General features: G+C 37.8%; 1 protein-coding gene and 1 long non-coding RNA gene across 2 annotated transcripts in view; one reads left to right on the top strand and one right to left on the bottom strand.

Moving 5' to 3' along the window:
* Positions 1 to 3,133: 3,133 nt before the first annotated feature.
* sall3a (spalt-like transcription factor 3a) lies at positions 3,134 to 15,432 on the bottom strand. The gene is made up of 4 exons (XM_048152793.1): positions 13,903 to 15,432; positions 6,044 to 9,172; positions 5,424 to 5,758; positions 3,134 to 4,664 (listed from the first exon to the last, which is right to left on the bottom strand). Exons 1-4 carry the CDS (start codon positions 13,982 to 13,984, stop codon positions 4,233 to 4,235), a joined length of 3,978 nt encoding a protein of 1,325 aa, XP_048008750.1. The 5' UTR covers positions 13,985 to 15,432; the 3' UTR covers positions 3,134 to 4,232.
* Positions 15,433 to 15,490: 58 nt separating this feature from the next.
* Positions 15,491 to 15,512, top strand: part of LOC125243308 — a 19,261-nt gene continuing 19,239 nt past the window's right edge. The window contains exon 1 of the long non-coding RNA XR_007179016.1: positions 15,491 to 15,512. This exon is cut by the window's right edge and continues 588 nt beyond it. This is a non-coding gene — a long non-coding RNA (uncharacterized LOC125243308).

Below are 15,512 nucleotides of genomic sequence, written 5' to 3'. Positions count from 1 at the left end.
ATCCAGAGAGCAGGATCAGTGTCTGTTCCGGCATCTTCTCTGTTTCTGAGACACTCGCAGCGTCACGCCAATGCAGGACAGCACATTCCTGACCACATGCATATTTGTCACACATATTTCAACAACATATTATTTAGTGCAGTATGTGAGAATTCAGCTGACTCTTCTCTGTTTACACTCTCTATAAATGGGAGTCTTCTGTAACATAATTGAATGAAAATGAAGCGGTCGTGTATGTGTGTGTTTGGGCTCTCAAAATGTATTTTAAATTCAGTTGGTGATATTTGATCAAGAGTGTGTTTTGCAATGAATAACAACAAATAATCACACTCGTAATACACACACGGACAGAGACATCCAGCACCGCAGCTAAATCTGCATCCAGCAATTCAAATCATCTGAGTTAAAAAGGCGTCCTTTAACAAAGGGCTTTTAATACTTCAGCATATTAAATTACATGATTGAATTTCATAAAATTACTGCACTCCCAGGCTAAAACAAAAGTCTTTATATTTTTGGTCAACCCTGAAAAATTAAGATTGAAATTTTTTATTTGATAATTGTAAGTGATAAGCACAGGAATGTCTGGAATGCAATATTCATAAAAACAGGGTAAAAACAGGGCAAGAAAAGGCGCAGTGGCTTTACTGACAGAGAGAACTGAAATCTGTATTCCCAAAGAAAATTTGTGAGAGATTATTGGTTGGGGTGCTGAGGGTGAACATAAATGTGAATAATGAAAATTCACCTGATTGACACTCTTGACACAGTACATGTTTTTTAGTTAAACAGCAGGATCTTGAATAGGTGTCGTTCTGCAGGTTTTGGTGCCACTGATTCCTGATTTAACTCAGTTTTGCTCTTACACTGGAGCCTCATCAGTCATTCAGGCCATTCTGATGAATCCACTAGTTGTGTTGATTGTTTAAACTCATTTTATAATATTTGCTGCATTGTGATCAGGCCTGCATATTACTTTTTCTAATGCTATTACATGAATGTTGGAGTGCCTGATTGGATCAAGCGGTTATGATGTCTGGTCATGAATATCATCTGTTTCATGTGGCTGGTGAGGCATTTCTTTAATTTCATTTACTCTGGTGTTTAAAGTGCATCTCTCTTTTTTTTCTTTCTTTTTTTCCCTTCTGTCCTCTGGATTGCATTCAGTTTTGTTTTTGTTTTGTTTTTTAATTTTGGAGCTGGTATTATTGAACATTTTATTCTATTATTTTAATACACTTTTGAAGCATCTAAAATTTGTTGCTTAATAATAAGTAATTTGTACCAAGAACAAGAATTTACTTTATCTGTCTTTATCACTTTTAAGTAGTAAATATATTTGGTAACACTTTATTTTAAGGTTATGTTGTTACAGTGTAATCACACAAATAACTATTGAGTAATTTTAATTAACTACATACTATAGGGTTAAGGTTTGGTTCAGAGTTAGTTATAACTTAGCTTTCTCTGATCTCTTTTAATTTAGCTTTTGTTTTGTTGTATTGCTGTCTTGATTTGTTTTTATGACTATCACTCAACTGTAAGGTGTCCTTGAGTGTTTTGAAAGGTGTCTTTAAATAAACTGTATTACTGTTATTATTATTATTATTATTATTATTATTATAGTTAATTGTATTTATGCATAATTACTAGAGATGCACCGATACTAAATTTCTCTGCCGATATACAGATATTCAGAGTGATATCTGCAGATAACGATAGTTTGGGGGTTATGCCTTTTATAACTTCTTTTAAATTAATGATAATTTCATTATAATTAATAATTAATCATTGTATTTTTTATTATTATATTTTGAAAGAATTGCAAATAAAAACTTTATTCTCTCCATTTCATCAACTTGCTTCAGAGTAACTGGTATCAGTTATAAACAAACACATAACTCGAATTAGTATTAACACACATTAACTAAATTCTGATGATTAACTGAATATTTCTTAACTTTCTGAATGTTATTAATTCATACAATTAGTATTAATATTGAACATTCTTAGCCTTTTCTTTACACAAAGCACAAATGCAGTGCATTTTCCTGCCCTCTTTTGATTGACAGGAGGTATCGGCCCTGACTATCGGCTGTTTTTAAACTATAAGCCGGTACGCATCTCTAATAATTACCTTTTATTACTATAGTAAGTACATGTAACACATCACTTTAAAATATAATGTTACCATACTTACCATGGCCAAGAATGCACAAAGTTTTATTTATTTATTTGCTTATTTCCATTACTGAAGCTCATCATGAGATCTAAAGCAGGAGCTGTATATCTCCTTCTGGAGAAAACTGTTCATGAATAAAGCGAATCCTGTTTTACTCTATTGATGCAGTGCTCTCTCCTGAGCTGGGGTTAAGCTTTAGGTTTGGGTTAGTCTGTGATAATTAAAATTAGTCTTATTTAAAAAGCCAGTATAGTTTCAGTAAATGTGTGTGTTTGTGCATATGCCATGACTGAACCGACACATACAGTCACGTTTAAAGACTCGATGTCATGTGCATCAATAACACCTTCTTCTCTCACACTGATATACACAAACACCAAAAGCAGTTCTCAATCTAGCTATTTTCTTTTGTCCTTAAAAAACATTCAAGCTACTTATTACAGCCAATTTTCAGGTATTTTGATAAATACACATACATTAAAGTTATTTGTGAAGGGCATATATAGTTTTACTAATACACAGTAATGTATGAGTATTTATAAACACACACATTATTATATATAAATTATATATTACAAACAAAAATACTTAAAACACTTTCTGGTTGTCCAAATTTGTGGAACATGTTTATTGTTAATATAATGAATCACACTGGTGGTTATTCTGCTGTACACCGGTGTGAAAACTCACATGCATCCACAAAAAAATAATAGGAAAGTGAAAAGTTATTTGTGAAAAAAAATGCCAGTTTGAGATCTGGTCTCTAATGCAATGAAGTACAGAAATGTGTCCAATATTTTTTGCGGCCACTGCATATTTAAGTGCTATAATTTAGATGACAACAATATTTTTAAATAACATATTTACAACTATTTAAAAACCGTTTCAATTTCTGTAGGCAAAGATCTTTTGATGGAAAAGCAATGGTCATATGTAGAAAGAGAGACAGCATTAAACAGACAGAATCATTTCTCATTTTATTTGAGCTTGACTGGACAGAATGTCTGGAGATTTGGGGGCTCATATTCCTGTGCTACATCCAGATCTCACATTTACAAACCCCAAAAGCGAACAGGAAAAAAAGAAAAAGAAAGAAAAAAAAAAGTTATAGATAGCTCAGTCCCACGGTATTACAATCTCACAAACAAGACCATTCCTCCAAAAAGTGCATTCACAAACATGACAAATCAACATATTTTTTGTGTCGTCTTACAAAATGTGCATACCAGTTCTGTTTGTACTCAGTAGAATTGCAGCTATTTAACGCAAACTGTTTTTGTAGAACTCTGTTTTATTTCTTTACAAAGGATAAAAAGAGGCTTGTGAATGTAGCAGCTTCAGATATCGTCGCTGTCTCGTCGTGTTACACAGCAGGCTAGATATCAAAAAACAAAAACACCTCAATATGATTGCATTGATAAAACAAAGATTTTTTTCTGTCTTCATTTCAATATATATTTAGAATTACAATTTAGAAAAAAATGAAATGAAATTAAAATAGATTAATAGAAACTCAGGGCAATTAAATATCTTTTAATACCTACTGTTAATTTATACCATAAATATTAAGACACAGAACATTAATATAAGAACATGGCTGGAAAATTAATGTAAAAATTAAAATAGTTACAACATTTTTGTCTGGTCGAGCTTCCACGATTGAAAAAGCTGACTAAGATATCCAATTTCATGTTTCCATCCTTTCACGTACCACGAAGCAACCGTACGTCTATTCTTCTTTTCTTTTTGCCCGTGTCCACTGACGCACGTATATATATATACATGTCAGAGCGTCATACTATGAAGAAACATACTGATAGAAACCAGTAAGTACCATGCAAACCTTTCAAGACAAACGTTTTTCAAACGAGACACACGTTTTCTTTGTATGAATTAATGTACAGTAGGACTGAAGAACACTAAATACTAGAGCTCCAAATCTAAACAGCATATCAGACTTCATTTGTACAATATAATACATAACTCAAACTGGATTAAGTGTTACTTTTTTTCAATCTTTTTGTCTGTATCCTTTTCTAAACGCAAGTCATCAATTAATCCCAATTTCTTTGTCCTTTTCCCTGAATCTGGAGAAGGGGTGTCCAGTTCCCACTTCCAGGTTAGTCTTCTCAAGTGCGGTCACTGGAGGGCTGCTCCCAGTGTGAGACCTCTCTATCCCTCCGGACATTCCTCCTACAGCGGGAATGCCACCGCCACTCAGACTAATGGGAATCGAAGGAATGCCTCCGTTCTGAATGACAGAGATCTCATTGTTTTTCATTGCCAGTCCATTGGTGATGGCTACAGCATACTGATTCCAGAAGCCTGGGTCTACGTTGATTGCTCGAGCTGCAAGATCCTTCTGAAACATCTCGCTGAATTTTATGGCATCTCCCCCTAGAAGAGCCATCGGGTTCTCCACGGAGAGTCGTCTTCCCCGCCGGGCCGGGGCATTGTTCCACATGTGGGTTCCCATGTGGACCTGAAGTGAGAATGCTGCTTCAGTTTATATGAATCGCAAAAAAAAGACATCATAATCCTTATACATATGCATTTCTGATGCGGTTATGAATATGTTTTTGTAATATGTATATATCTATATTGTAAGCTTAATCTCATTTGAAGTTAGTAACTAGTAAATTAGTTAAAATATAGCAGAAGGCAGCAATTACGGGGCCATGCACATTAGAGGCAGATCTGTTAAGAGTGAATATTAAAAACCATAGCATCCCCGATGAGGATTTCAAAGCCATTACTAAAACTGCTTATAATGTAATACAGTTCTTTATAACTTTTGATAAATAGGTGCAGTAGCACCACCAATTCAATATGGTATTGTCAGGGCACATGCAAACTTTCATGTCAATATGCAAAATTGTTGCTTTTAATTTTTTTTTTTTTAGGTGAAGATCCGATTAACGCTGTGGGAGGAGTTAAAAAAAAATGTATTCAGTTTAATTTCAAAAGGTGCACAGGCAATATGGCCGACCATGGCAAAATGGGTGCACTGTAATTTGCATGATCCAGTGAAACAAAAGAGACCAGCTCATGAATAGGTAAAATTTGAAGGTAATCATTTGTTTGTTTGTTGGGTTTATTTATTTGATTTTTTTTATGTATATTTGTTAAATACTACATTTGTTAATTGATTGTTTAAAAAATGATATAATTTGCATATAATATATATGAGCATAAATATAAGCCAAAATACACAAGTAGGCTAAATATATTTGACCCATACCTTCAGATTTCCCTTTGTGGTGAAGGCTCTGCCACAGATGGAGCAGCCGAATGGTTTTTCTCCTGTGTGAGTGCGCTCGTGGATCTGAAGAGCGCTGGCTGACGAAAAATTCTTCCCACAGGAGTGGCAGTTATGTTGTTTGGGGGTCCGCCGAGGTGGGGGCGGTGCCAGCATTGGAGTGAGATTGGGGCTTATTGTTGTCTGAGAGGGTGCGATAGGTACCTGGGGGCCAACTGGTAAGTGGGGCCCCTCACACAAGGCCGGTGGTTTACTGTGTCCATTCTCATATTTTACTGTGCTTGATTCTGAGCTCATAATACTGGGAGTGTTTAAACCTAAAAAAAAAACAAAAAACAAAAAACATAAATTAAAGGAAAATGTTTCAGTTATTTACCTTTATTTGATTTAATGTATATAGTTGTAGTCACAACATGTGTAAGTAGAAGAATAGTAGTTAGTTAAATATGTTAAATAAATAAATGTTTGTCAGTCATTAGTAATTTTGTATTTATAATGTGTGTGTGTGTGTGTGTGTGTGTGTGTAAATATATATTCACACACACACACACACACACACACATTTCTTTACTATCTCTGTCTACAATTAAATACATGACTACCTCTGTCTCTTCCCAGGAACAGCAGACTGAAGTGATTCTCGTCTTTGACAAATGACCTGTTCGGCTGTGTGGCAGTGAGATCTAATGCGCCTGTGTTTTCTGATCCAGGAGAAGGGGTGTCTGACTGTTCAGACTTCACTGTTGCACTCACTGAAGAGGAATGCAGAGCCTCTTCCTTGCTGCCGCTGTTTGCCTGAGAAGGGGACTTGGAGCGATGACTCTCAGACTGGCTGTAGGCAGGAGACAGCGCCTGCATAGAACCAGATGATTCAGACTGTGCCGGACTCCCAACACTGTGGTTCTCCAAGTCTTCTACAGTGGATGATGAGTCATTCTTAAACATGTCTCCATTTTCCCCATCAATTTCACTCCCATTTTCTGGAGGCTTTAGGCTGAAGGAATGGGTTACGTTAACTGTTGGGTCAGTGAGCTTCATTTCATTCTCCAAAGCAACAATGCTAGAGATAAGAGAGGTTGGGGGTGACGTGCTTGGAGACATCTCTGAGTATAAAAGGAGTTGTTTGGGTGAGTCCACATTCCCTTCTTTAAGACCCGTTTCATCTTCTGTTGCTTGGTCCATCTCATCAATTAGCTCATCGTCGTAGTTGCTCATGGTATCTAAGCTCTTTTCATCAAAGGAGAGATCTGTGTCCATGTCCTGAAAACTCTCAGGCAGGGGTGTGTTAGGAATCTGTCCACCCATATGCATGCGGATGTGTTGCTGCAAAACGACAGCATTAGTAAACTTTTTCTGGCATATGGGACAAGAGTGCTGTACCCGGAGAGGGGGCTTTGATCTGTGAACCCCAAAGTGTGTTTTCAAATTACCCTTGGTCGTGAAAGCACGACCACATATTTTGCATTTAAAGGGTCTTTCTCCTGTATGGATGCGATAGTGCATCTTCAGGGCACTCTGACAACTAAGCACACGATGACAGATAACACATTGGTTGGGGTCTGTCATCTTCTTATCAATATTTTCCACCAGTTGCTGTAGTTTTGAGGTCTCTGATGTTTGCATAGAGTCCAGGAGGCCGCCAAAAGGAAACTTGGGCTTAAACTGACTGGACACCATTTGTAGGGAGGGATGAGAGACAGCAGACGGAGTATTCGTTGAGTCGGTGATCTGTGTTCTGGTGCTAGCTGTGGTTGTGACTGTGGTTGTAGAAGTCACCTGGGGTATGGAAGTAATCGATATGCTGGTTTCTCCAGGCCTGGTGGTGGAGTTGGGTGGTAGATGAAAGGCTTCAGGTTTGAGAACTGGCGGTGTGTCACTCGCCACATTAGGTTGTGGTGAACTGGAAATTTGTGCAATACTGACCTCAGCAATGAGGTGATTAGGAGACAAAGATGTACACTCACTTGACGGCGGCGATGGCCTTTGAGGTGACCTGCTTAAAGGGGTGAAACTACTTGAATCCCCATAGTTTCCTATAATACTGGGTATAGTTGGAGGGAGTTGCAGTGCTACTGATGTCGGGATTGTAGACAAAACAGGTTTGCTGTCCAGCCATGTGGTAACAGGTTTTTCCGGGGGCAAGGACATCCCGTACGGTATACCTGAGCTGGTTGGAACGTTGTCTAGATACTCAGGAACAGGATATGGGTTCATTTGGATGTGAGGATACTTTTCTTTGTGTCTCTGAAAATGAACCTTCAAGTTGCCCTTTGTGGAGAAGCGATTGCCACAGATGTTGCATTTGAAAGGCCTTTCACCAGTATGGGAACGAAGGTGAATTTGCAGGGCACTGTCACTTCCAAACACCTTGGCACAAAATCTGCACTTGTGTTTGAAGAAGGGATCTTCTGAACTGGTTTTGGTGTCAAACACAGAGACATTTGGGGGCTTTCCTTTGCGGTGCTTCATCAGGGCGGAAAGAGGATCGAGAGCATTTGTTGTTGCTGCAATACTGGCTAGAGGATTAGGAAAGATAACACTGTTGGGTGAGCTGTGAGGTACAAGGGGAAGGCTGGAGGGGGATGTTAGCAATCTTCCATGAGTCAGTGTTAAAGGACTAGGTGTGTTCCTTGGAAGTGAAATACAACAACTTACTTCACCCCCAGTTCCTGTGCTACTACTGGTGCAGCTACTGCTGCTAATCGCCACTGAGCATGGTGGCATCTGAGAGGCAACAACATTACTGGTTGATGGATACAAGGAATTCATTGTGATATTGCTTTTCGTCCCAGAACTCGCCAGTTGGCCACCCGTCTGAGGGACATTAGAACAGGCTACCTCCAGAGCTGAAGATAACGAGGCTGAGACCTGTCCGTTTAAATTGGAGGGCCCCTTGATAGGAAGCTGATGCACAGGGGGTGTAATAAAGCCACGGAGATGAAGCTGCCCAGGCATAGTGGGTAAGCTGGAGGATGAGGTTACTTGTAAGGCAGCATTCATGCTGTGGTCTACTTGATGATTGACAGCTGTCTGCGTGGGGGCCTGTTTGTTTATTAGCGCCACCTGGCTCCGAATCTGCTCTATCAATTGAAGCTGATGGAGCTGTTGTTGCTGCAAGGCCATGAGCTGGTCCAAGATCATAGGAATGGCCATAGTCGACACCTCACCAGCTAGTGCTCCACGGGCACCCTGAGAGAACTGGGCCACAGCCACACGGGTCCCATGCAGTGTTTCCAGTGTGACATTAGTGTTGGGTATAGAGTACCCCGCCCCAGAAGACTGCTTGTGATCCTCAAGTTGAGGTAGGCTTATGTCTGGCTCTGCCAGTGAAACTTGATCTTCAGAATCTATGGGTTTCTCAGGAGACAGTTCCACTTCCATGGGTTCATCTTCTTTCTCCAGGACAGCACCTGGATCCAGCATCATCTCTGCTCCTTCATCACCTTCAGTGGGCATGTGGCTTCCCTCTACAGCATCCTCGCTCTCTGCCGGCTCGCTGCTGCAGCTGGGCACAGGTGAAGGCTCAGGTAGGTATTCTTGTGCTGGCTCTGAAGTCACCTCATTGTCACTGATAATTAACACAAGTGGATTCTTGGTACAGGTCTTCAGATGTTCACAGAAATCTGACCACTTAAAGAACTCAGCACAACACTTTTCACACACATGGGTCTCTTCACTCCCACTGCGGCTCTCATTTCCACTGTCTGAATCATCCACTCCTTCACCTGAGACTGAGGGGAAGAGGAAATTGAAGTGCAAAAATAAATGAATAAATGAAACTTTTTTATTAATTTGCACAAATCAAATCAATTTTGCCCTTTCTCAGGAATTTCTCAAGCAATTTTGATAATTCCACACTTCCCTGTATAGCCAGCAAACAATTCTCTTTGTGCAGTCTATCTAATTAGGGGCCTATCAGTACTGGATATTGCCAATCAAAAATGGATTCATTGCTTTCCAATGTTTTCATACAAGTCAAGGCCACTTTATCGGTACAATTCAGCTCTTACTCCCATTCCCTACTGCTAACATGAAACCTCAAATTTCTGTCTCTTCATTGGCACTGTCAGATGCGTCATCAATGCCTTTAGAAATACTGGCACAATGTGCCTACACAATAGATGTCTCCTGACAAACTACAGGAGTTGAAGTAACTGCATGTTCTGTACGGTTGACATGTATCATAGCAGCCCTGATTCATATCTGATCATATCTGAACTGTTTAAATCATACATTTCTCTGAGATTTTAATCTGTACAAATTAATTCAATGCCAGAATATTTTTTGTGTTTGTATGTGTCACATGCTTTATGGTAATTATCTGGTAATAGTGCTTGACTGCAAAGTTTGGAGTTTGGATTGGGTCTGAATTTTTGTTAATTATGTTACGCAGACAACTGTGAAGAATTAACTTCATAAGCTGCATTAAACACGTCTAGATTGTGATTAGACCTTGGGGAATAAAAAATGATTTTTCCTTTTATTTCTTTATTTTAATGCACCCGATGGTTGATAATGTTTTGCAGATAAATTATACTGTATGTTCTACTGTAATATGGACTCATATTTTTCAAAAAGCAAGAATAAATAATTTCTTACATTATTCTGAAAACTCTGAAAACAGAATCAAAGAATACATATAACAACAAACGTTTTAGAAATGTATGAAACGACAAAGAAATTATGATAATTTAAACCCAACAATAATAATAAGAAGAAGAAGAAGAAGAAAGAGGAGGAGGAGGGGAAGATTTATTTCCTCATGTCAGTAGTGACTGGAATAAAATTAATTAGTAATACTTTTTTTTTTAAATTTAAGAGAGAATAGTATAACTATGACATTCATTTACTGTCTTTTTCAAAGACAAACTAAAAGTATTTTTTTCTATAATTATTTCCTTATATACAATACAGACTGATATACTGTAGAATATACACTGAAATTATCCAGAATTTCCTGTACAATGAGTAAATGTTGATATGAACTGAAAACACTATTAGATTATATAATCTAAAAGATGTTATATTATATTATGATCTGTTATATTATACCATATAAAGTATTTATGATATTTAGTGTTAAAAAGACATATAGAGTAAACACACTTCTCATTCTTCGCCATTTCGAAATTAATTTTCTCATAAAAATATATGATATATCATACAAACAAGTAAAATTCCTAAATTCACAAATGCGTTAAATGCAACTAATTGACTACTTTTTACTAAAAATAATAATAAATAAAAACATTTTTAAACTGTGATATTTTTGTGATAAGCCAAAATGTCTGAAAGTATTTTCATACACTAGCACACACACACACACACACACACACACACACACACACACACACACACACATATAAACCAGTGTATAGAATGCACTAGTGCCAACCTACAGCGTTTGCTTACTCTTACTTTAAATAAAATGTGTGAATTTCTAATATTAATCTTGTACAGTGCTAATGCCATGTTCACTCCCAGTGATGAAAACACCAGTGCCAGAAGAACACATGTATGAGAATGAGAGAGCATGAATGAGACACATCCAGAGACTTTCCAAGCTTTGCTCTAATATCACAGTAAGGACTCTACGTATATATCCTTCTTAACACCTGAGCTTTTGTCACTGCTTGCAGATGTGCAGCCCAAATATTACCAATATGTGCATGTGCTCTGACACCAGATTTAATGACACCATGATGCTGATTGGCCGTTCTGAGAGCTGGTCTGGAATTAAAAGACTGGTTAAACCAGCATATTTTGCTAAACACCTCTGCCATAACAATATGCAATATTAAGCATTAAAAAATTGAGAAACAATTACATCATCTGCATTGAAAAGATCTAAATGAATAATCAAATCCCTACACTGTAAAAATGTTTTATGAGAACTGTCTAAATTAAATGGTTTTATTCCAATTAAAAAATATAATTTAGTATGACTGAACAAACTAGACTATACATTACATAAAGAACTGTTCCTTGACGTAACGACCGCACATTTTCACGTTTTACAAAGCTGTCAAAAAATATGAACTCCGCGGCATATGCATGAATCAGAAACACAGAGAATTCAGGCATAATTAATTATGAGACTGTCCATGAGATGTATATATTAAAATAGAAAAATTATAGTAAATATCAGCAGGAAAAAAAAAAATCGTTGTTTTATATTTTGTTTAAAAAAAAAAGTTCTAAACCGTGTTAGACGAACACAACAGGACAAAGAGTTTGAAAGGAGCTCTTCGATTGTGTGGAGATGAAAGACGATTATCATAATTAATACATCATAGGACATATGTAAGCCACTTTTCTCAGGTCAAGGGAACATCTGTACAAATTGCATTTAAAGCTCGACATCTATTGGCCACCCATGATGGTGCCACACAGCCAAAGGTTAAGTGCATGCAGTATCACAGCTCTTTGAAGCAGCTCCTCTGGGACGAATAGAGTGCTGGTCAGGACGGACTGCTGGGGGGACAATGACTGTTTCTTGTTGGCACACCATTGAGTTCCCACACAAAAGAGTTTGTTCAAAAGCCAGGCAAACAAAAGAGAATGAAAACGAGCATTTAAAGACTTGTGCAGAGAGAAACAGAGGACATGACTAAAGAGACACTGCGCTCATTAAAGAAAAGGACAAAGTTACTCAAACATTCTCACTGGAAAACGTTTCACTGAGATGTGAAGTATAAGACGCTGGTGTACTGGACATTTAGACCTTAGTCAGACCATACGGTTAAATCCTCGCAGCGTGACCGATCGTGTCATTAGATTACTGTAATGGGGAAACAATCAATACTTCTGTTGCTATTCAAATGCAGTAGAATCCTGATCATACATCAACAGTGTGTTGCCGGAAACTGAAATATGAGTCGATATTTGAATATGTTACACTTTAATTTGTCATTAAATTTTCAATTTTCATTTCTCGTTATTTCTCTCTCTCTCTCTCTCTCTCTCTCTCTCTCTATATATATACACACACCTAGGGTTGGGATTTTTGAATTGCTGTGATTTGTAGTGTATGATGCGCATGTTGCAAGACTGGCAAATGTGTACTTGAAAAAATATGTATGAGATTTATATGATTACATACATATTTACTCTATTGTTCTCTATTGTTTAATTATTATTTAAAGAAACATTTTGATATGAATTGCTGCTGTGTCTATCAGACATTATGCTTTCTGCTTGTTTACTACTTCAAACTTAGTCAAGAGGTTGTTGAGTCATGAGGTGCTTTAATTTTGACATGCATTTTGATTAGAGATTTATAGATTAAAGACAAGTAAAGATAGAGAATGAAAAACAGTGACTTCTGACGCCATGGAGTAGAACATGTAACAGGAAATAATGACGTATTAATCACATAAAACTCTAATAAGAACATTATAACATCTCATACATTAACATTCTCATAAAAAAACAATGATTTTTTCACATGATTTGGTGGTAAAATGTGAATAATTTAGTAATAAATTAAATACAATAAAGCAGCAGATGTGTATAAACTACAAGAAATGTTGCAATGCGAATAACAGAGATATGAGGAAGGTTTTTACTTTCACTGATTGTATTTTAAAAATGTGATCAATTATTATTATTAATGCAAACAATGCACATTTTTGAGAAAATATAAACACGTAGGGGAGCGAATTGTTTTAATTAATTACTGCAATATCATGAATTAAAGCAGTTTGTGCCATCGTCTTACAAATGAGATTTTTTTGTTGTTGGCACGACAATTACGTGTTAAACACCCAGAGACGAGACGTATTTTTTTCTGCAAACATGCATTTGCCACATTTCTTTCTTTTTTGACATTGATTTAGTAAAGATAAAAAGCGAGCTGTCAAGTTGAGATGAAGGAGAAGGAGAAGAAAATTAAATGACAAAAGATGCGTATTTATTTTAATTTAAACGAGTCTTTGTGAAGCAATTCTTTTAAATGTTTAAGAAAACTTATTTTGAGACGTTTCTGTATATTTACACCAATGCAAATGATAAATGAAGGTTTATAGGTGAATCTGTCGATTTGAACTATATAATCGCTGCATTGCGAATTAATTCTCATGTTGTATTTGTTATATTAGCTCATATTTGAAGAGTTTCCTATAAATCTCCAAATCCCCGTTTGCTGTTTATGTTACTAAATCACAAGCGTGACGTTTAAGAAAAACAGTCTAAACATTTTCAGTAATTTATATCTATCGATGTCTGCACTAATGAAAATTTAACTGAAGCACTTAAAATATAATGTCAAAAAGATTAGAAGGCTGTCAAAATGAAGTCGCACGTGGGCTTGTCGTAGATACGAAAAGCGACACACAAAAAAAGAAGCAATTTTAGTAAAGCGCACTTCCTCGCGTTAAATGCAATAATCGTACAGCACTACCTCAGAGTTGGGAAGAGTTTGCGCTGATTTAACACACAGCAGCAGCCCGCGCGCGCTCACCGTGCTCAGGAAGCAGCTCCAGAAGTGAAGGGTCCTCGTCCGATCTCAGCTGCTGAGGTTTCGCCTGCTTCCGACGGGACATTCTTCCTTATTCACACACATCAGCAGAGATCCGCAGAAAGAAAAAAAAATCTTCTCAAAAAGTCAAGCGGCAAAATAAGGGATTTGATCTGCTGTTATGCGGATGTATCATTATGATAGTGAATGATACTTCGGATTGGCAGAGCTCCAGTGGGCACAACTGATATGGAAATGAGGGACGGACTCCGCAATTTACTACTTCACCTTCAAATATCACCATCCACCCAAAATCACCTCTAACGCCCAGAGGAGGAGGAGGAGGGTCAACTGTTTTCTTTTCACTGTGGGGATTTTTCTCATTAGTTCATTTTAGCACGATTTTACACTGTATGGTTTAAATGAATATTCCCAACAGTTAAAGCGGGTGGCTCCTGCTCAGAATAACTTTTCTTCTGTGGAAAGGCTCCTCTCTTCCATTACATTCCATGAACGCTTAACACAATCATCGCTCTCTTTCTCTCAATGAAGTGAAGAAAGAAAACGTCCTCCTCCGATGTTAAAATGTTCCCAATATCAGCAAACTGGTGCGCAAAAGTTTACGCCGGCAAGCCTGGAGGAAGGCGGTTGTCTTTTTGTTTTAAAATGCTTAGCAGCACTGTTTAAAAGTTAGTTCAAGTGTTGGAAGTTCATCAGTTTAACGCGTGTCCCGCCGCACATCACTGGTTTCGGGATTCTGCAGCGCTTGGGTCTTCTCGAGCCCGTCTGAGGACTCTCGCTCCAGGCCTACAAGATCCGCGAACCGCCCGAAGATCGTCCGCGATGGAAGCCGGAGGTTTCTCTGCCGCTGTCTCTGTCGCGTTCGTGTTTACATTCAGCTGCGCGATGCGTCAGAAGTTTGTTAGCTGTCGGTGATGGCGCTGGAGAGGTGTGTGTCCGTGTGTGAGACTGTGTGTCGTGTGTGTGAGGGCTTTGCTGGAGGTTTGAGTCGAGCCCATTGCGGAGAGCGACCGCTAGGATGTAGCAGGACACAGTTCAGCCCGTCATCTGATGCTCAAGGCTGCGTGAAACTGACCTGATGAAATTACTCACTCCATCTGCTTATGAACACACACTTACATATAGCCTAGTGTATGAATGTGAGCACGCGGAGTTTGAGAACAGCAGAGGCCTACAGACACATTTGTGGAAACGAGCGAAGTAATTATTGCGATTTAAAACTCGCACACGTAAAGAAGAATTGTTTATACGAGCTTAACAATAATTATTAGCCTACATTTTTTTCCTATCCTGTCTAATTAATGTCATGCTTTTATTATTTTCTGTTTGACCGATATTAATATGATTTAATTAAATACAGAAGTGTGTCTCAAACACAAAGTTTCCTTTGCATCAGTGATTTGTTTTCTTCTCTATACCCCATCACCCTTCCGAAAGTTATGTCCAAAAAACCTTCAATCTTCCAGTAATATATACAGAAGACAAAAGCAGGCATTGATAATTGCAGGAGTGTAGCTCGGGTCCGGTATCGATCGGCGTGTCCTGCTATAGAGAGATAAGAACACTCACTGTTTACTGCAATATCATTTCTT

Source organism: Megalobrama amblycephala, linkage group LG13, assembly GCF_018812025.1.
Source record: "Megalobrama amblycephala isolate DHTTF-2021 linkage group LG13, ASM1881202v1, whole genome shotgun sequence".
Classification (NCBI taxonomy): Eukaryota; Metazoa; Chordata; class Actinopteri; order Cypriniformes; family Xenocyprididae; genus Megalobrama; species Megalobrama amblycephala.
Note: the sequence above shows the minus strand (reverse complement) of the source record. Positions and strands in the feature narration are given on the sequence as shown.

What these genes read in the sequence shown, in the direction of transcription:
- sall3a (XM_048152793.1), bottom strand. Translation starts at nt 13,984, where the DNA reads ATGTCCCGTCGGAAGCAGGCGAAACCTCAGCAGCTGAGATCGGACGAG. An exon ending in GGAGCTGCTTCCTGAGCACG is followed by an intron (nt 9,173 to 13,902) that starts GTGAGCGCGCGC and finishes TCTTCCCCTCAG; the next exon opens with TCTCAGGTGAAGGAGTGGAT. An exon ending in GTTCCTGGGAAGAGACAGAG is followed by an intron (nt 5,759 to 6,043) that starts GTAGTCATGTAT and finishes TTTTTTTTTTAG; the next exon opens with GTTTAAACACTCCCAGTATT.